General features: G+C 39.7%; 1 protein-coding gene across 1 annotated transcript; it reads left to right on the top strand.

The window, feature by feature from the left end:
- The first annotated feature begins 1,031 nt into the window (after positions 1-1,031).
- Positions 1,032-15,692, top strand: LOC134671151 (acid phosphatase type 7-like). Its single transcript, XM_063528920.1, has 11 exons — positions 1,032-1,140; positions 3,826-4,062; positions 4,593-4,784; positions 6,125-6,246; positions 6,752-6,936; positions 7,590-7,790; positions 8,556-8,674; positions 10,428-10,563; positions 11,894-11,955; positions 14,110-14,201; positions 14,329-15,692. Exons 2-11 carry the CDS (start codon positions 3,846-3,848, stop codon positions 14,410-14,412), a joined length of 1,410 nt encoding a protein of 469 aa, XP_063384990.1. The 5' UTR covers positions 1,032-1,140; positions 3,826-3,845; the 3' UTR covers positions 14,413-15,692.
- The last annotated feature ends 6,558 nt before the right edge of the window (positions 15,693-22,250 follow it).

Raw genomic sequence — 22,250 nt, 5'->3', positions numbered from 1 at the left:
AACTGCGACCCCACACAGAAACGAACGGCTTTTTAACGTAGGTTTAGGTTAGGTTAGAACTGCGACCCTACACAGAAATGAACGGCTTAAATTATACATATTTATAATATGGCCAAAATGAAAATGGCAGCCTTGTTTCGATAAGAAATATAATATATATATATATATATATAATTAAATAATTTTACGCGTAATCAATTTTATTAAATATAATACAAAATGAAATAAGAAAACCTGTAAAGAAATACCACGATATAAACTATATACAAAATAACCCAAGTACCAATTAAAAGTCCCCGATTTAAATTTACTAGTATCGATTCTTCGACGCAATAACTTGTCGATGAAATGAAAATACTTGAAACGTTGTCTTCGAAATAACATTCGATGAAATGTCTGTCGGCAATTCAAGGGTAAACCCACAATTTTATCGTCAGGCCCCAGCAGGGAAGGAAGGGAAAGTTCAGATATTTAATAAAAATACATAAATACCTACTAAAATATGGGTTCTGCAATAATTGAATTATTTTATTATATTCTAATATATTTATTATCCAATAGCATTTCAATTATGTTTATGTTTAAAGAAGATATTGAAGCTTCAATTAATAGCTATTTCGTTCCGCTGTTAAGCGTTTATCGATATATAACAAGGTTAAAATCGACTTTTCACATCCCTAAAAGAGCACACATACACGTTTTTACGCACACATACACAGCCTGAATGCACCAAAAAAGGCAACACTTTGATTTGAAGTTCATCTTGTCAACAGTATGGTTGTCCTTTTTTGACAAATGGCATTTTTAAAAGAGCGAGGAGAGAGAAGTGATACTAGTAGCTGCGCCGTCAAAGTGAACAGACAACGTTAGGGCCTTGACTTGACAGCTGAATAGCACTGACGTTTTATTTTGTTTTTTTTTTGGTTTTGGCTATGGTTAGGTCACCAACTTCCATACAAAACTTATTTTTGTTCCTAGTTGCGTCAGCGTGCAGTTCAGTTCAATCTGTTCTGTTGGTTCAGTGTCGATCGGGGCGGTCGTCGTTAAATTGAGTGGATTGTTTATATACAAGTTCTTCTTAAATAAAATTTAGTTTAGCTCATCTCTCAGTTGTATATGGTCGGTGCTGGTTTTTAATTCGTAAGTTAAACGCTTATGTTACTTAAAATCTTTATTTCCACGCCGATATTGAGTCGTCTCGACAAAATTTAATGAGACTACTAGTATTTTGTGGAAAAGGAACCCGGACCCTATTATGCTCACTACCTATTGTTATTTTCCTCATAAAAATAATGCTACATTTTGTTGCGGAGTTTAATTCAGGAGGTAGGATTGTCAGGAGCTCAAAAGGTGCAATATTTAGAAATGACTATCTTCACGGTATACCTACCTATTTTCATATAAGTAGGTACCTATATACATTTTGTATTAAATATCGTGTTAAAAACTTTAACGCAACGCAACAAAATGAAGCCTTACATTATATGAGGAAAATAATGGGTTATTCCCACTTTTTACCACCAAGTTGTTACCAGTGGTAATTAAATTAATTTTTTTCCCACCTTTTACCACTGGCAACTATGGGAACTTTTTTCACATGTTTTACCACTGGTAACTACTGGGAATTTCATAACAGTTTACTATCGCAAATAATTAATCTCAAACAGTTGTTGTTGTACTAAATGTAGCAGAAATATCCCAAACATTGACTTCAAACCCTCCCAGGGTATGAAGTCAATGTTTGGGATATTACTGCTTTTATTTAAAAAAAAGTTATTAATGTAATTTTACTCATTGGGTAACGCACTTTCGATATCATTTGCAGTTTTCTGATATCTGTTTTATTTACGGAATTCTCGCCTGGCTAAACTTAACGATTACACTGCATGTATATATTGGTTTGAAAGGAAGGACACTACAGTGTTGCCACTTTTTAATTTCTATTCTTTTTTTGTCAAACTGTATTTTAATTTTTGCATTTGTACCAGTTAAACTGTTTTAATATTTTTGATCATTTAAGGCAGTTTCCTGAAACATTTATCAACTTATAATTATTTACTAAAGCACTCTATATTTAAACTATCTTTATTAGTATTGAACTCTAACAATAGGTATTTTGGTGGTAACTACTGGAAAAAAATCCCACCATTTACCAGTGGTAACTACTGGGAATTATTTTTCCCAGTAGTTACCAGTGGTAAAAAATCCCAGTAGTTACCACTGGTAACAACTTGGTGGTAACTAGTGGGAATAACCCAAAATAACAATAGGTAGTGAGTCAATCGCGAGCCTAATCAACAATCCGTATGCCTACCGCTCCGTGTGCCGCGCATATTAGGTAGGGTTTAATTAAGGAAAGTACATATAGTAAAATAAAAATTATTTATTTTCAGACAGTTACAGTCCATAGTTGTTAGTATTATTAACATATTTACAGGCTATATTACGTCACATATACTGTAGCTACGTGACATAAATTGTTCTGGAGGACGCTGTGTGCTGTGTGTGCTATTGATAACGAGAGCTATCCTACCCACGCGTACCTACGTTTAGCCGTCTGGCTCATATGTTATGTTAGCAATATTGCAGTTTATTTATAAAATAAGGGTTGGCAAGAATACAATACATAGGTACCCTAAACTATATAACTTTGAAAAAAATTGTATCAATATTATGGATTTGCAATTTTATTCTGATTCTGAATTCAATGGATATCTATGTCATAGTTAAATTATTATTTTACTTGGGCGCTAACGGTGAAGTAAGGTTAAAGTAAAGTAAGTTAATGGGTACGGTAATATTGTTACGAAATAGGAGGGTTAGACGCTCAGTTCTTAAACGGGTAAGTACTTTAGCTTTAGATTTCCGTTCGTTCAGTCGATACACAGAATATCTTACCTTTTTAGGGTTTCCTACCTCAAAAGGAAAAAAAACCGGGCAAGTGCGAGTCGGACTCGCGCACGAAGGGTTCCGTACCATAATGCAAAAAAAAAAAAAACGGTCACCCATCCAAGTACTGACCACTCCCGACGTTGCTTAACTTTGGTCAAAAATCACGTTGTATGGGAGCCCCATTTAAATCTTTATTTTATTCTGTTTTTAGTATTTGTTGTTATAGCGACAACAGAAATACATCATCTGTGAAAATTTCAACTGTCTAGCTATCACGGTTCGTGAGATACAGCCTGGTGACAGACGGACGGACGGACAGCGAAGTCTTAGTAATAGGGTCCCGTTTTACCCTTTAGGTACGGAACCCTTACAGGATCTTTTGTCTGTCCGTTCGTCCGTCAGTCTGTCAAGACCCTTCCTCTCGCGAACGCATGCAGGTCCTCAAATCTACGGTACTGTAAAAAAATCAAACTTCGCAGACATAATAAAATTTAGTTTTACGGTACAGAGGACATTTTTATATCTTATTGTAATAAAACCGATAAATATAAACGGATACACGTGTCAGTCTATTACTAAGTAGGTAATTTAAAACATATCGTACGTCGGTACGTACTTACGTAGTAATTATATACATACCTACATAGGTTACAAATACTAAATAACTACCGTTAAGGTTATATTATTTCAGTACCTACTTAGGTACTTAAAATGAAGTCTGACTGCTTGCAATAATAAAATAACAAAATCTTAACTTAAACACGGAAAGTAACATAATTATTATACCTACTTTCCTTGCCTACTGAAACCAACAGTGGCTGAGGCCGGATATGGATTTATATTAATTTTTTTTTATATGCAACAAGTAAAATAGTAAATTATTATTCGCTAATTCGCTTTACCTCTACTACACTAACCCTTTTTTTTATCTAGCTGAGCAGTGAGGAGCCACAATGAAGTCGCTCGGGCTTTTTTTAACGCTGGCGGCGTTTGTCTCGGCGTCGGCGCAGCCGCCGTACGCCGGACTGGCGGCGAGAGAGTGGGGCTCGGCGGCGGTGGCGGCGGCCGAGTACATCACGGTGGAGCCAGTGGAAGAGTACCTACCGCCGATAAAGCAGCCGTACTACTGCTCCCACTGTAACCCTGAACAGGTCCACATTGCCTTTGGCGGTAATATATGTGCATAAGCTTTGCTTTATATTACAGATGCTAAATGACATTACGATAATTAGATTTAGTACACGATCTACAGGATTGGGTAGTAATAATATATAAGGCTAATCGAACTTTCATACATAAGTTTTGACTAGAGTATCCCCTAGAGATTTTCAATACTTTCTGTTAAATCAAGCAGCACCAGAACACGATTCCAAATTAAAGATAAAAAAAGCTTAATTGTGCAAACTGATGATCGATTTAAATGGAAACTATTTTGAGACGCCTAAATTACGGCGCCAGTGTCTATCTACAGCATATCTTCGGACCGTTTAGACAATGGCTATTTCCAGCCGCCTAAATTTCGCCACCAGTGACCAGGCAACCGACACTAGTCGTTTACACAGTGCCTTTTCAGTACCGCCACATTCGTTGGTGCTAGTTTTTGCGCATCTCGTAGATCTCCTGATACTACCTACTCCTGAGTTATCTGCTTATAGTTTCTATTACAAACACCTAAAATGCGGCAATAAATATGACTCCAGAAAAATCCAACAACATCGTAGTAACGTGGTCAACATTCAACGATACCCCCAGCGTGGTCCACTACGGTGTGGAGGAGTTGCAGCACTATGCGCACGGCGCTAGCTCGTTGTTTGAAGACGGCGGGAACGAGCGGCGCCAGCAGTACACACACCGCGTCACGCTGCCGGATCTGCAGTACGACACTAAGTATGGTAAGTGCAATATATTTTAGCCACAGAATTCACAAGGTTAATGTTCCCGCAGAGCTGATAATAAGCAACACAGCGCAAAATAATTATAGTTGTTTATGATACAAGTGCGGAAAGAAGGAAGTGTAGTGGTGATAAATTGAAACATGTCCGAATAAGGGAGTGTTTTAAATCGACACGAGTTGCGAATTACCTATCCGCACGTCGTATTACAACGTTTTACATTGAAGTTAAGCTGACTTTGATTTGCATGAATATTTGAATAAGCCCTCTGTTTAGGCAAATGACAATCGTTTATGAAAGTGCCAATCGCAACGTAAATAATGGGTGGGAATACAAATACATACTTACTAATTTCTTTATACAGGCGAATTTTTCGTTCGCATCTGGCATCTCGATGCTTTTTAGGGTTCAAATTCAAATTATACTTTATTCAAGTAGGCCTAGCAACAAGCTCTTATGAATCGTAATTAATCTTAATCTAATTATCAGAGCAATTTATTGATGTTAATATTATTCCATAATAACATTGGATTTTTGTACAGATCAAATACCTCCGTACCTCAAAAGGAAAAAAGGGAACCCTTATAGGATCACTTAGGATCCTTATAGGATCACAGGATTGCCAGGTCATTATATGTATTACAAATTAAAGATATCTTATTGATACTGTTTTAACACCCCCTGGCACTGATTAAAATAACCGATTTGGTTTCACATTACATCTCAAAACTTTTTTGTAGTAGAATTGTTGCGAGACTTGCACCTTTTTACATGTATCGTTTTTGATGGGATTTATCTTTGTACTATTATTATCTTGGCTATTAACATCTAAAACTGAAGTTTCGTTATCGGTCTCTCTATCGCCTTTCCATATGTAGCAGCCAGTTAGCTGGTACACTAGTAGTAGTAGCTTCAGGTGGGTTGGTGGTGAGCAGCACAGCAAACAGCACTTGTAGTAAGGACGTAGATATATTGTAGATTAGGATACAAGTTAGTGAGGTGACCCTCCTTCTCAGGAATGTAAGATGCGTCTATATCTCTCTTGCCCATACAGCAGTTTTTATATCGTTGATTATCTTGTTTCCGCCATTAGAATTGCTGTTCGACAAGACGTGAAGAACGTGCGTACGGATTATAATCACGTATAGCATGTAAGTGCGACATGTACCGGCAGCTAATTAGATTCCGAAATGCATGTACACCATATTTCAGCAATAGAGGCAAATAAACAAATGAAGTGGCTAGTGGCAGGCCCTCAGGTTAGACTAGTTGACAATCTAGCTTGTAGCAAATGGCGATTACTGACATACTGACCAGTCTTTATCACCTTCCTATAACAGTGTACAACGTAGGCTCAGAGTACGGCGTGTCGAGCCTGTTCTCCTTCCGCACGGTTCCGGAAGGGAACAACTGGCCCGTGCGCGCTGCCGTATTCGGAGACATGGGCACTGAGGGCGCCAAAGTAAGTGTAACTACATTTATATCTTATATACTTCAACTAGGCAAACTACAACATGACTTATTGTCTCCTACTAAGGCACTAACTTTCATTATCCATTTCGATTCATAAGAAATTGCAGGCAGTAAAACATCGTACATATATCGTGGTCCAACTTTCACAAGATGTAGTAGTAATAGGTAATATTTGTTTTTAAGTATCAGTATTACTAATATTATTATAGCCCAGCAGCAAAAAAGGGCCTTATCCTCCGAAACGAACACTTACTGGTCTTACGCAACTTTCTTACAATGATTGTCATAAAACTGCGGTATATTCGCTTCTACAATATTTTCTTAACTTCCAAGGATATTTGGACCGACCAGCCTACCGGGCTACCCGGCTACCCCAAGTTCACGCCTAAAACACATACTCGTAAATGTCTAAGAGACACAGACAACTTGAATGGTCTGGAACCATAAATAAATAACTACTGTCCTTAAATAAGCGACAAGAATGTTATTCACAGGCAATGCCATACCTCCAAGAGGAATCCGAAATGGGCCACTTCGACCTGATTCTCCACGTGGGCGACATGGGCTACGACATGGCGACAGACAACGCGAGGGTCGGCGACCAGTTCATGCGGCAGATCGAGCCCATCGCGACCATGGTCCCCTACATGACGTGCGTTGGCAACCATGAAGAGGCCTAGTGAGTACTAAAGCCAACGGGAAGCGAAGATTTGATCAAGTTATCTGGAGAACGTTACTGCAGCTCGGATGCGGTACCTGTCACGATTAACAGAAAAATACAATCGAAATTATATTTACAGTACATATGGTCCTATTTTTCCGCACTAGTGCGTAAAATAGCACTTTTCGTGCGATGTCAAAAGTTTAAAGGGCCATATGTACTGTAAAACGTTGTACGATACACGTGCGAATAGATAATTCGCAACTCGTGTCGATTTAAAACACTCCCTTCGGTCGTGTTTTAATTTATCGCCACTCGTTTCGAATTTTCTCTTTTACGCACTTGTATCGTAAATAACTATTCATGCTTATGCCATTCTATTGGAGTATTCTCATTTGTCCTTCTTGTCCCACGCGACTGCTTCCGTATAGGAGGCGGGGACAGCTGGGAATCATTTACTCTCACCATCTGTGCCCAGCCCACTTTTTTTATTGTAATAAGGTTAAACAACACTCAATTGACGATGAATATTGAATGATGTGATGGTATAACTTGATTTATATGAGCTTACGCGAAACTTGTACTGAAATTGTCAAAATTCTTATTTATAATCGGGCCAGCTTTCGTGAATCAATTACTTACTAATTTACTTGAATTCCTTGCGTTTTCAGTAATTTTAGCAACTACCGGGAGCGCTTCTCAATGCCGGGCGGCACGGAGAGCATGTTCTATAGCTTCGACCTGGGGCCCGTGCACTTCGTTGCCATCTCCACCGAGTATTATTACTACATCAAATATGGAGTCAAGATGATCTACGAACAGTACCAGTGGCTGGAAAAGGATCTGGCCATGGCTAGTCATAGGGAGAATCGGTGAGATACTATGCTACAAGTATAATATTTTTCACTTGGGTATGTTGACAACTATTATCTTATGTGTTTTAATGCTATAAATTGTATAGACGAGAGCCATTTGTCACCGTACCCAAGCTATAAGAAAAATACTACAAGTTGTCTTTTAAACACCTTATATGTACTGTAGAAGGCAGAGCAGCTTAGGTACTTCTCCCTTATGTCGACGAATATTTTCCTTTCTTTCTTAATGTTGATTTATTTTTTACGACCTCCGAGACTATCTTCAATATAAGCATTGAATGTGATGGAACTTTGTGTTACGCTACGTCTTACGTAGGCGAACAACGCGCGAACGCGGCGCGGCGCGGCGCGGCGAAATCAATCCTTTGATGCCCATAGAAGTGTCCTACGTAAGCGATCTCGTTGCGAACGCGGTGCGGCGCGATTTGCACGCGAATGTCAGGCGGCGCGGCGCGGCGCGGCGCGGCGGCGGCCGCTTTCGCTGCGCCGCGCCGCGCCGCGTTCGCGCGTTGTTCGCCTACGTAAGACGTAGCGTTAGACTTGTGTCGCATCGGCGCGCCACGCGCCACCTACGGGCATTGTTACCGCCCCGCCACCGCTAATTTACGGATACGCCGCCGCCGATCATTTTTAAAACAGTGCATACGCGCGTTAGGAATATTGTAAATTGTGCTAGTTAGGGACATTGTCAATCCTTTTCGTCTACATTTTTCTACTTACAAAGCGGGCTTGTCAGAGTATAGATAAGAATGGTGTCCCCAGGACGGTGCGGCCGTGGATCGTGCTGATGGGCCACCGGCCCATGTACTGCAGCAATGCCGACGATCTCCCGGACTGCGAGTACGAGTTCTCGCGCACCGGCAACCCCTTCTTCGGACACGGTGCGTATTACTACCAACAACGGATACACACTTTCAATGATAAGCCAGCTTTGTCACTAGAAAAAGGCGGCAAATTTGAAAAAAGTAGGCGCGTAGGATCGATCTTCCATACATTGAAACTTGATTTCTACAGACAAAGTTAGTTTTCCTGAGTAATTGAGTAACTATATATTTTTTTACATTTCGATGTGTGCGTCTGTAATTGTTTTTAATACGGCGAGGCCATCGAAGGCGATAGATTGCCACTGTAAAAGCTTCCTTTGTTTTACATGAGCGGTATTCTGTTCTGATTATTTTTTTTAATATTGATTTGATTTATGTTATGATATGACCTTGATAGAACTCGTAGTGTATTTCAGGGGCACCTAGCAGCGCGAGCGATTATGAATATGAAAACCTTGACAAATAGGTTTAGGTATTTATTTAATCGTAATGGCATATTCTACTGTATAGAGCAATCAGAGTGTAGGTACAATACCGCTCTTTTGTTTCCCGTGCAACAAGTGAGTCCCATTTTTTATGAAATTAAAGAAATAAAAGTAAGCCATGTGATATATATAACTGACTCACATTTCCATAATGCACACATATAGGTATTAGGTATATAAATGTGAGGGTTACTAGGCAACTTCATGACGGAATCACCGATATATTATTTATAATATAATAATTATAACCAACCTAGTTACGACTTTTTGTATAAATCATGTTTCATTTGACATTAATGAATACACGTGCTAACTATGCAGCATGTCAATCAATGACTCAATAAAATAAGCATGTTTAAACTGTGAAACATCATTTAAACTACTTTATGGAATGTGCACAATGCACATGTAGGTAAAGTATGTAACTGATATGTTTTATCTAGTTACACGTTTGAAACACATGTTAATAACGAACTAACAAATACATATATCTCGTTTTTTTTTGAAATAAGGTAAACAATGTTGACGTATCTTTTTATTGAAAAACACTTTTGAAAACTAAGTCACAGCAAATATGTAACAATTACGATCATTTCCATTATTTTGGTTTCATAAAGTAATAGTATATATACTATTTTTTCAAGTGTTATATAATAAAAAGACATATTGTCAAGTTTGTTTAACATTTTTCTAATGCTGAAATAACGAAGTAGAGCTAACGATAAGACGATAACATATGAGTTATTCCATACTTTTGCAATTAATTCGTTGATGATTGCGAAGAATAAAAAAAGTTTAAAAATAAATCTTTTTTAACTTTGGTAGCCACATAAATACCCAATTACACAGTGTTGCGTACAATAGGAAAAAATATCAAGGTCAGTGATAGTGGACCTTAAAATTTGAGTTGGGTACTTATAACACGAGGGTCAAATCGCAGCTCTTTCTTACGGTCCTCAGTTATTGGTCTACGTTTGATCTGTTTGGGTAGGTAATATTAGGCTGTAGCTAAGGCTGAAATAGTTTAGAAATGTAACTACATGTTACTTACCTAAATGTGAACACAGTAATTCGACAGAAACTTTTTGATTGAGGAGACCTACAATACCAAAAGATAGCTACATTTTACCGTACATAGTAAAAAAAGTATGTCGTATTATACGTCAACAATTTTAGATTTTAGGACAAAAGTGCCAATACAAAATATGCTTTAATTTAGCGTGTTCTTCAAAATAAGTAATAAATCGTTTTAGGAGTCAGCCCCACCACAATTACAACTACAATTTGTTATGATTGTTGTTATCGTACGTGCTTGTATTGTGCAGGGCTCGAGCCGCTGCTGCAGCAGTACGCCGTGGACCTGGTGTTCTGGGCGCACGAGCACTCGTACGAGCGCCTGTGGCCCCTCTACAACAACACCGTCTACAACGGCTCGCTGGCCGCGCCCTACACCGACCCGAGGTGCGCACATACGGATGCTTTCATCACTATCATAGCGTTGTCCCGCCCATCTGTCACGGCTACTGAGAGCCTGGGCTACTCTTAGCTACTGATTAGCGTAGGCACTCATTTGGACGAATGTCACTGCGAACTGACCTTCCATCCGACCGAGACGGAAAACTAGGCTTTATCAGGAGTAGTCTTATAGTTCTGTTTCTTTCACTGCGACGTGAATGGTAATGAAATATTAAATGATATTTCGTATGTAATTGGGTTTGAAGTTTGAATTCCCGGCCACGACGTATATTCAAAATTTCAGACACACGGAATTAATGTAAGTAAACAAAGGTGTGGCGGGTGACAAAAAACTTTTGCCGCATTCAAGTTTCATAAACTAGCATGAGACTCTTCTATTTTAGTTTTTACACTTATACTTACCTAACTTTTAGTTTACTGAATCACTAACTGACACAATACACATACCCATACTCGTAATTATTTATTACAGCACGTTACGTTTATACTATACTATTTATACTGTTTTTATTAGTATTTAATTCTAACAATATTTTGGTGGTACCTAACTACTGGGAAATAAATTCCCACCTTTTACCAGTGGTAACTACTGGGAATTTTTATTCCCAGTAGTTACCACCAAACCGAGTTGGTGGTAACTAGTGGGAATTATACCCAGTAGTTACCAGTGGTAGAAGGTGGGAAAAAAGTTCCCAGTAGTTACCAGTGGTAATAATGGGAATAAAATTCCCAGTAGTTACCAGTGGTAAAAGGTGGGAAGAAAATTCCCAGTAGCTACCACTGGTAAGAACTTTGCATGGTGGTTACTAGTGGGAATAACCCACATTGTCCATATTTATTAGAAATCTTTGTACAGTCTACTACTTCAGTAATAATGGCTTTGTTAAAAGGAAAGGAAATTTTGACTTAAAACATTTTGGTATATTAATGGAAGATAAAAAGCTGTTTTTGCCGGGTAGCTTATTTGTTGCACGGTATCACTATGGAGATTCACCCCGGGGACCAAGTTGCGGGCCGCTAAAGCTTATTTTTCACTAATTTTCGAGATTGAGTGCTCCGGTAATAGTAACTTTTAATGGCTTTAATTTAAACCGACAATATATTAAGTACAGTATAGGTATAGTCTACATATTATATCATATTTATTTATTGCAACCATGGTATTTCTATAGATATTACAATGTCTGGGTAGTTTCACATGGACCCTGTGAGAGCATAGCAATATTACATGCTTAGGATCTAATCATAAGTATTTGGGTTTAGTTGCATGAGAATAAATAATATTTACTTAATTTTGTCTTATAATTGATTTCAGAGCGCCTGTTCACATAGTGACGGGGTCCGCAGGTAACCACGGTGGTCAGGACCCTTTTACTGGTGAGTGTCACACCGCACGAATTGCCTCCAACAACATTATTCTCAACTACGGTAAAGTGTTGCATCTAAGACGGTTTTACCTGGACAGTAGGTACACGCCATTGATTCCTACAAACCTAAGGGGTCATCCATTAATTACGTCACACGAATTTTTGGGTTTTGTGACCTTTCCCCCCCTCCTTGTCACACTTGGTCACATTTGGCAAACCCCTCCCCCCTAGCGTGACGTCACATTTTTTCTACGAAATCGCCAAACCGAATTAAGTGAGTACCTAAGTATTATTAATATTTTATCAAAATATTTTTGACGATATAAATATTAGTCATTTTATAACCCAAAACTGCTTAGGAAAGAAAATTAAACGAATAAAAACGATTATCGTTTTAAAAACTTGTTATTTAAATGTAAAGCGAATAAAACAATTTAAATACATTTTCGGTTACTGATGAAGTTAAAGTGACGTCACAAAGTTTGTGTCTCCCCCTCCCCCATGTCACAATATGTCACATTTTCTTGACCCCCTCCTTCCCCCTTAACGTGTGATGTAATTAATGGATGACCCCTAACCTGCGCAGACCTGTGGGGTACCTACTACTCTAGCCACCTCCATTGGTAGAAGAACAGACCCTGCAGGAGTTAAATACTATTTATTAGTAGGAACCCCTGCAATCAGGGCCGGATTAAGGATGTCGGGGCCCCTAGGCAGTGCGAAGCTCGGGGCCCCCTACAGTCAATTCTGCACACAGTACATTCAGTACAGGGAAATAAAAGTTTGCGTTTTTAATTTCAATCTTCAGGCGTCGGCCGAGCCGATCCAAATCGAACGATGTCTTTTTCGCTCTTATTGCGTGGACATAAAGCTTTATTCTACCGGTTTTTGCCAATTCCGCGTCGCGTCAAGTGTGGGGAGAGCCCTTTAGGCTTAAGGCCAATTCCCAGTGGAATACCAAAGATGAGAGCTTCAGCGTCACTTTCTTATCTACCTCTAATGGTCAATTTTAAGCGAGGCTAAAAGCTAAGTTCACTAGTGCCGCAAAGTTGATTTTCTCAATAGTTAATATTTTGAGAGGCTGAACAGCCATTATCCGACCATAAGCCTGCAATAATATTGATAGTACTCGCAGTGCAAGTGTTATGTTAAACGTCAAAACTTCTATGAAATTATGACGTATGGATAACACTTGCACTGCGTATGCTATCAAAATCATTGCAGACTTTTCTTGGTCTAGGTACCTCTATTAATTCACCAGTCAAGCTAACATGCAGATACAGAGTCAATTAAAGAACCAAATATAAACGCGAGCGCAGCGAGCGCGAATTTTTTTTTGACAATATCGCAAATTGTGAAACCGTGTTAAAAGGCCGGGTATCAATCTTCATCTGGGCCTAAAAGTCCAAAGTGCCCCAGTGAGGCGAGCTTTCATGCGAAGTCAAAGCCGTGCTTCATCAGGCTTCAGGATAAATAGTTCAGCACAGACACGAACCAATGTCTTTTGTATTAAAAAGTGAGACCGCAGGCCGAGCTTGGCGCAGCGACGCCAAAGGCTAAGCTGAAGTAGAGGAGATGTGGAACACAATAAAGAAAACCTCTATTATTACAACTTTACAACAGGTACCTACGCAGAATGCGCCTCGTAAACTTTTACGTATTGCTTCAATTTTATTACAGTATTTCATTAATTTAAAGAATGGATCGAAAAAAAAACAATAACAAAGCATATCATTATTATAACATAAAAAAATAACAATAACAAAGCATATCATTATTATAACATAAAAAAATTTACTCATGAATTCTGAGCCTTTTGAGAATTTTATTTGGTGCGCGCTGTGCCGCCGGGGCCCCCTAGCCGAGGCGGGGCCCCCAAGCCGAGGCGGGGCCCCTAGGCAGTTGCCTACTTTGACTTAGGGTTAATCCGGCCCTGCCTGCAATCAACTCAAAACATTCTGTAAATAGCGTTATTGTTTTGCTGCACGTTAACTTCTCTTCTCTATTCTTGCTTTTCTCTTTCCTTATTTCTTTAAATTTCCTTTCCTTTTCGTCCATGGCACACACAAAAAGCAGTCGCTGCGCTGGTCACTAACTACGAGGATCAAACTGCGTAATTAACTAAAAAAATAGTTAATTACCATTAGTTATTATTGATTTGCAGGCACCCACCCGCCGTGGTCGGCGTTCCGCACCGACGACTTCGGCTACACGAGGATGGTGGTGCACAACCACTCGCACATCTACATCGAACAGGTACCTAACTGCGCTTCCTCTACTCTGCTGGATTTACTTTGTTTTATTTGGCAATGCTAATTTGCCAGAGTAGAGAATATACATACGTCTTTAATAAGTAGGTATTAATAGAATTGTTTATTTCCAGACGTCGGTGGAGAGGAACGGCGACGTCGTGGACTCCTTCTGGCTCGTCAAGCACAAGCTCTCCTTCAACGATCCCCACCACTAACGACCTCTTTATACCTGTGCCCACTAATTGTTTAAACATTTCATTTTCCACCAATTAACCTACGTAATAATCATTAAGTACTCCATCTGGCTGACCAAGTTTAATCCTAGAATACGGCGTCGACTAAAAAGTGTTCAATTACTCATTATATTACACCATGTCGTTTAAGATTCACAAATAGTTTTTAAACATTTACTTATCTATGTATTGTTAGCCAAGTTTTGTACCAAGGAGCGGAATGGCCGTAGAAAAGATTTGACCTAGTCCTTTTATCGACAATCGATTGAATCGATACCTAATAGCAACCACACACACACGAAAATAAGACGAATGTAATATTAAAAACTTTTTATAATTTTCAATAATTAGTAATTAGATAGGTACCTTAAATATATTAAGAACCGATTATTATGAATTTAAATATGCCATTAAAATAAATATCATTCATTGGATAAAAAATGCATATTCATAATGTTAATAAAATAAAACTGTACTTATTCCTACTAAGATTTATAATTAATAAGCTTAGACAGCCTACTATTTTTTTTCGAGCAACACCGGCTTCCGACACGTCGGAAGGGAGGGGCCCAAGCGACATATCTTACCGTACAAATCTTTCTGCCATTTTTTGTGGGGAGCAAGGTGCACACAGTCGCACTTCTCACACACTTACATACAAGATCCAATCTGTAATGACGACACAAATGATGATCTGTTTTTGTGTACGGACGAGTCACAAGTGTCACTACAACACGCACACTAACACATTTCGGTCGACGAATTTTATTGTTTTCTGAGAGATGAGAAGTCGAATTTGTCGCACGACCAATCCGCAATTTGTATACTGGGCGAGCAAAATCAATAAATCCAACAATTACATGAGACTAAAATATAATAATTGTGTTTAAATGTAATTAAACGTATCGCTCGCGTTCCAAGGGCTCTTTCCCAATGTTTAACAATGTAATATCTTTATAGGGGTTGGATCAAAAACTAAGTGAAGTGTCCGACTCATTCTTAACTGCATATTTCCAATAGGTTTTCCTGTCATCAAAATATATACCTACTAGCTGTGCCCGCGGCTCCGCCCGCGTGGAATTCGGTCTGTTCTATTTCTCTCCCTCTCCCCTGGAGGCGGAACTTGAAGTAAAGTTGACAGATGGATATGCTAGAGGACTGTAGTCCAGATAAAATATTTAACAATTAGGTACCACTAAATAAAACTACACTCCAAAATCAATAGCTTTTTGCGCCCTGATACAAATTTTACACGTGATTTAAACGACAGAGTAGTAGGTGTATATCGGACGATACAGTAAAGTATACGCGCGCGAGCAAAAGCGAAGCGGCTTGCCTGGCTAAAGCGCCACTCACCGTGGTCTTCTTCAGACTCCTGAGGAACGTGCCCTTTGTAACCTCAATGCGTTGCGAGACTTTCGCGAATCATTCGATTTTTTTGGGGAAGGCATGGTAATGCGTATAAAATTCGAGTCCCAAATCGTTTGACTTCGCAAACGACCAATGCCGGATTAAGATATTTTGATGCCCTAAGCATTTCTAGACCATGGTGCCCCCCTCCCTAGGGTCGTCAAGATTATATTGAATTTTTTTTTGGTCAATTGAGTGACGTTCATTGCCGCATTAGAGCTGGATATGGAAATCAGTCACATCATTTTATCACGAAAATTGACAGTCCTGCAACAATAACGTTGCAACAGAGTAATGCTGCTGCAGTCGCCACCTGAATATCACCTTTATCATATCTAAGAATGTAATTGAAAACGCGAGCGAAGCGAGCGTCAAAATTTTTCGATATAAAAACGCAATTTAATAGACAGTTGGTCATTTTTACTTTTAGTATGGAAATCAGTCACATCATTTTTGCACAAAAATTGACAGTGCTGCAACAGTAACGTTGCAACACAGTAATGCTGCTGCAGTTGCCACCCGAATACATAATTAAGAATATTATTGAAAACGCGAGCGAAGCGAGCGCGAAAATTTTTCGATATAAAAACGCAATTTGATAGACAGTTGTACGTTTTTATTTCTTTTAGTATAGAAATCAGACACATCATTTTATCACCAAAATTTACAGTACTGCAGCAGTAACGTTGCAACAGAGTACTATTTTCGATGTAAAAAACGCAATTTGATAGACAGTTGTACATTTTTACTTTTAGTCCCAACCAGGCGCGAATCCAGGATTTCATACAGAGAAGGGATGTGACAGTTTTCTATCAGCCTAGCTTGGCATAGGGCTCGATATTTAAGGGTCTCAGCGACGTTGTTTTCATACAGAAAAGATGCAAGAAAGCAGAGCTTGGAATTGACCAAGTGAATTGTATTGGCGAAATGTGAGCAAGGCAGAAGGCCCAGCTGCGAAAGAGGAAAGCTTGGATTTGCATCCACGCCCAAGTGTAATTAAGGCAGAAGATCAACTTTGCCGTAAGGGAGAATGCCTTGCATAAGACCTCACGCCGAACTGCAAAAGAGTGGCTTGAAATCGAATCTATGCATGTAATCACGACTCTTCTACTGCTCGCTCTTTGGCTTCACTCGAAAGCGCTACTTGATAGGATGCTTTTAGTTTTCGGCTTTCACGGGGCCCCTGAGACCTAACTGCCAAAGTGTTATCACTTTGACAGGATCGCGGCTAAGTAGCAACTCGCCTTGGCCGACAAATCTGCCGTGCAAGAGAGCAAAATTCGCTATAAAATCGGTAACCTATGTCGAAAAAATCGGCTGGCCGCAAGCCCGCAAGCAAGATTCTTTCCATGACTTTAAGGGCGTCCGCGTAAGGTCAAATCGAATGCCTACGTTGGAAATTTTCATACGTACCCTCACTCTCTTACTTTTAGTATGGAAATCAGTCACATCATTTTATGACGAAAATTGACAGTAATGTTGCAACAGAGTAATGCTGCTGCAGTTGCCAACCGAATATCACCTTTATCATATCATGGAATGGTGAAAACGCGAGCGAAGCGAGCGCGAAAATTTTTCGATATAAAAAACGCCAATTGATAGACAGTTGTACACTTTTAGGGTTTTCCGTACCCAAAAGGTAAAACGGGACCCTATTACTAATACTTCGCTGTCCGTCCGTCCGTCTGTCACCAGGCTGTATCTCACGAACCGTGATAGCTAGACAGTTGAAATTTTCACAGATGATGTATGCCTGTTGCCGCTATAACAACAAATACTAAAAACTGAATAAAATAAAGATTTAAGTGGGGTTCCCATACAACAAACGTGATTATAGACCGTAGTTAAGCAACGTCGGGCGGGGTCAAGTACTTGGATGGGGGACCGTTTTATTTTTGCCTGTTTTTGCATTATGGTACGGAACCCTTCGTGCGCGAGTCCGACTCGCACTTGCCCGGTTTTTTTACTTTTAGTTCCAACCAGGCGCGAAAAAGTTTGCCCCTCCTTCCTAAGTAGCGCCATAAGATTCAGGGGCAAACTTAAATCAAGCGACTATTGTGGCTACCCCCCCTTATATGGGTTAAATTTTTATAGCCTATAACCTGGCCGGAGATTACCTCGACAGATTAGTAAAGTTTTCATCAAAATCCGTTCAGCCGTTTTCACGTGATGCGCGTTCAAATAAACAGACAAACAGATAAACAGATAAACAGACAAACAGACAAAAATTCTAAAAACTGTTGGAACGTGTTCTGTTATCGATTCTAAGTATCCCCAGCCAACTTTTTTTCAAATATCTTCCATGTACAGACTTTCGACCGTCTACAGCTTTATTATATGTATAGAAGATTATGAAAATAACTATTATGTATATTTTTTTCCTAACTTTAGACCCAGTAGTTTTGGACTATTTATTTTAAAATTACAAAAAATAAACATTTGAGATTCTCAAACGGAGCTCTTTCATTTGATATGTAACACGATATAGTTTACTTTTTTTTAACATTTACCTACCCCTTAAAAGTGGTAAGTACCCATATAATATTTTAAACTTTCGCGTTTTGAACACATATTAACTCACATTATAGACGGGTCTAACGCGAATTATATTCAATTACCTTGATTTACCGACGTTTCGACACAGGTTTCACTGGTCGTGGTCGCGGCTGACTGATGTCCCAGCAAAATGTCAAAACAGAGATTTGTGCATCTACCCGACGAAAAGTGTATGGAAAAGTTTGGGGTATTAGACATCACATTTTCAAACCACCCGCCACATAATGTTAATTATTGTCAACCAGGACCAGTGAAACCTGTGTCGAAACGTCGGTAAATCAAGGTAATTGAATATAATTGGCGTTAGTGGCATCCATGTTTAAAATTATTTTGTTTACGCACGCTGGTACCTGAATGAACCTACGCAGCGCTGAGGTATGCTGCTCAGCATCAAATACAGAAGCGTTATTATTTTGTACTATGACGCAACCGCCCCTGTTAGCACGAAATATATTCCAATTGACGGTTTTTTTTTTAAGAATTTAATAGGGATTATTTTTTTAATTGACACATTTTTTCTATATAACGTATATATTTTCCTCAAAAAATAAACAAAACTGTCAACCGGGACATATTTCATGCCAAAAAGGGGGGGGGGGGGGTTGCGTCGGGGGGAGGGGATGGGACACTATACTGCAAAACGTAATTCAAGACCAAAAAAAGTAAGAGAATGTTGCCACTGCAATAATTTGTTTGTAAAATAGTAAATTCCTTTTGATAAATAATCACGCTAAGATAATTTATTCAGTAGTAATTTTACTCCTACTATTTAAAAAAGTACTTTTATTTACTTATTTGTACATAAATACAAGACGCGCTAGTAAAAAAGTGGCAACATTTCTTACTTTTTTTGGTCTTGAATTACGTTTTGCAGTTTAGTGGAAGTTTTTGAAAATCTATACGTCTTTTAATTATTATTATTAGCGTACGTAAACCACCATATCCAAAGGTATCATACTACATTCATTGAATTCTGGCTATATTTTTTTACTAAACACAATTTGACCGAGTAGTAAGTCGCAGCTATCAGCAACAGCTTACTGTTTCTCTAGTGCAACTAGCGCCATGTATGATGCAGTAGTGTGACTCTGTCTTCGCCCGTATCGCACATATCGAATTCACCAGCAACAGTAGTGTTACTCTATAACAACTAGCGCCATCTATGATGCAGTAGTGTGACTCTGCGCCCGTGTCGCACATAAGTCGAAGTCACCAGTAACAGTACTGTTTCTCTAGTGCAACTAGCGCCATCTATGATGCAGTAGTGTGACTCTCTGTCTCATCTATGATGCAGTAGTGTGACTCTCTGTCTCCTCACGTATCGAAGTCACCAGCAACAGTAGTGTTCCTCTAAAACAACTAGCGCCATCTATGATGCAGTAGTGTGACTTTCTGTCTCCGCCCGTGTCGCACATAAGTCGAAGTCACCAGTAACAGTAGCGCGACTCTATTACAACTAGCGCCATCTATGATGCAGTAGTGTGACTTTCTGTCTCCGCCCGTGTCGCACGTAAGTCGAAGTCACCAGCAACAGTAGTGTTCCTCTAAAACAACTAGCGCCATCTATGATGCAGTAGTGTGACTTTCTGTCTCCGCCCGTGTCGCACGTAAGTCGAAGTCACCAGTAACAGTAGTGTTCCTCTAAAACAACTAGCGCCATCTATGATGCAGTAGTGTGACTTTCTGTCTCCGCCCGTGTCGCACGTAAGTCGAAGTCACCAGCAACAGTAGTGTTCCTCTAAAACAACTAGCGCCATCTATGATGCAGTAGTGTGACTTTCTGTCTCCGCCCGTGTCGCACGTAAGTCGAAGTCACCAGCAACAGTAGTGTTCCTCTAAAACAACTAGCGCCATCTATGATGCAGTAGTGTGACTTTCTGTCTCCGCCCGTGTCGCACGTAAGTCGAAGTCACCAGCAACAGTAGTGTTCCTCTAAAACAACTAGCGCCATCTATGATGCAGTAGTGTGACTTTCTGTCTCCGCCCGTGTCGCACGTAAGTCGAAGTCACCAGCAACAGTAGTGTTCCTCTAAAACAACTAGCGCCATCTATGATGCAGTAGTGTGACTTTCTGTCTCCGCCCGTGTCGCACGTAAGTCGAAGTCACCAGTAACAGTAGCGCGACTCTATTACAACTAGCGCCATCTATGGTGCAGTAGTGTGTCGCACATAAGTCGAAGTCGCCAGCAGCCCAGCAAACCCAGCAACAGCCGCAGAAAGAATAAAATGTGTTTTTCTGCTTCCTTTGATTCCCGTAAGTTAAGGAGATATGTACATGTAAACAATGTTGGCTGTGTTTATTGCAATTAACCATTATAAATTGAATCGTAAACCGTAAAGGACGGTTACAGTTTACGGTTCAATGTAATGTGTGTTAATGGCCAAAAATGGTTAACTGCATTAACGGAATAAGAATGCATGTAATCATACTGGAGTAAAGTCAGGCGTGTCTCACTCCGCGATTTCGTCGCTTTGCTAAGGGGAGCTAAAAGTACATCCGTTCGGCCTCAATTTTGGGGTTTGCTATAAGCCGCGCGTGGCGCTGTCGCCACTTAGAGGCCATATCTGTGCTGATCGTAATAGACGCGTTTTGTTAGACAGTGAGTCTTCTGTACTTAGTACTATTATTTATTCTGTGGTAAAGTTACAATTTATTGGCGCTGTCGCCACTTAGCGGCCATATCTGTGCTGATCGTAATAGACGCGTTTTGTTAGACAGTGAGTCTTCTGTACTTAGTACTATTATTTATTCTGTGGTAAAGTTACAATTTATTGGTCTGCCACTCGTCAAACATGATTGCTAGTAACGCCATCCAGCGACAAGAAGGGAAGCAAGCTACAGTACACAAACACGAATTAACTACATACAATGATTCTAGATGACAATAATATGTCTAGGAAGACAAAACTATATGGAATGGAGTCTGAAACAAAAACAGCAACACATTCAAGTATGTTCCCTGTTCCCTGTTTTTTTTTTTTGTCACAAACTTTGCGGCAGCGGTATAAAAAACTACCTCGCAATTAAAACGATAGATATCTGGTTCATTAGTAAAACGAAACTAAATATTGACTACGGCCATGGCGAACTTAAAAGAATAAGGGTTACGCTACGTCTTACGTAGGCGAACAACGCGCGAACGCGGCGCGGCGCGGCGCGGCGAAAGCGGCCGCCGCCGCGCCGCGCCGCGCCGCGCCGCCTGACATTCGCGTGCAAATCGCGCCGCACCGCGTTCGCAACGAGATCGCTTACGTAGGACACTTCTATGGGCATCAAAGGATTGATTTCGCCGCGCCGCGCCGCGCCGCGTTCGCGCGTTGTTCGCCTACGTAAGACGTAGCGTTAAGTAATAAATAAAGATGTAGTGCGCGAAGTTACGTTATTGAAATAAAGATGTAGTGCACGAAGTTACGTTATTGAAATGATAACCAACTTGCAATAAAGAAATCGATGATTTTACGTTAAAAGCCCGGTAGATTGCTCTTTACCAACCTAAGAGTCAAAGTTAGATCTCGCTGTTAAGATTTTTCTAAGAACGACCAAGTAATTTGAATTTTATAGAGGTTAGGTTAGGTTTTGAGTTAGGTTAGGTTTTGAGTTAGGTTAGGTTTTGAGTTAGGTTAGGTTTTGAGTTAGGTTAGGTTTTGAGTTAGGTTAGGTTTTGAGTTAGGTTAGGTTTTGAGTTAGGTTAGGTTTTGAGTTAGGTTAGGTTTTGAGTTAGGTTAGGTTTTGAGTTAGGTTAGGTTTTGAGTTAGGTTAGGTTTTGAGTTAGGCTAGGTTTTGAGTTAGGCTAGGTTTTGAGTTAGGTTAGGTTTTGAGTTAGGTTAGGTTAGGTTAGGTTAGGTTAGGTTAG

Source organism: Cydia fagiglandana, chromosome 15 (assembly GCF_963556715.1).
Source record: "Cydia fagiglandana chromosome 15, ilCydFagi1.1, whole genome shotgun sequence".
In the NCBI taxonomy this organism is placed as follows: Eukaryota; Metazoa; Arthropoda; class Insecta; order Lepidoptera; family Tortricidae; genus Cydia; species Cydia fagiglandana.
This window is presented reverse-complemented; position numbering and strand designations above follow the sequence as displayed.

What these genes read in the sequence shown, in the direction of transcription:
- LOC134671151 (XM_063528920.1), top strand. Translation starts at nt 3,846, where the DNA reads ATGAAGTCGCTCGGGCTTTTTTTAACGCTGGCGGCGTTTGTCTCGGCG. An exon ending in GGTCCACATTGCCTTTGGCG is followed by an intron (nt 4,063 to 4,592) that starts GTAATATATGTG and finishes ATATGACTCCAG; the next exon opens with AAAAATCCAACAACATCGTA. An exon ending in GGCAACCATGAAGAGGCCTA is followed by an intron (nt 6,937 to 7,589) that starts GTGAGTACTAAA and finishes TTGCGTTTTCAG; the next exon opens with TAATTTTAGCAACTACCGGG.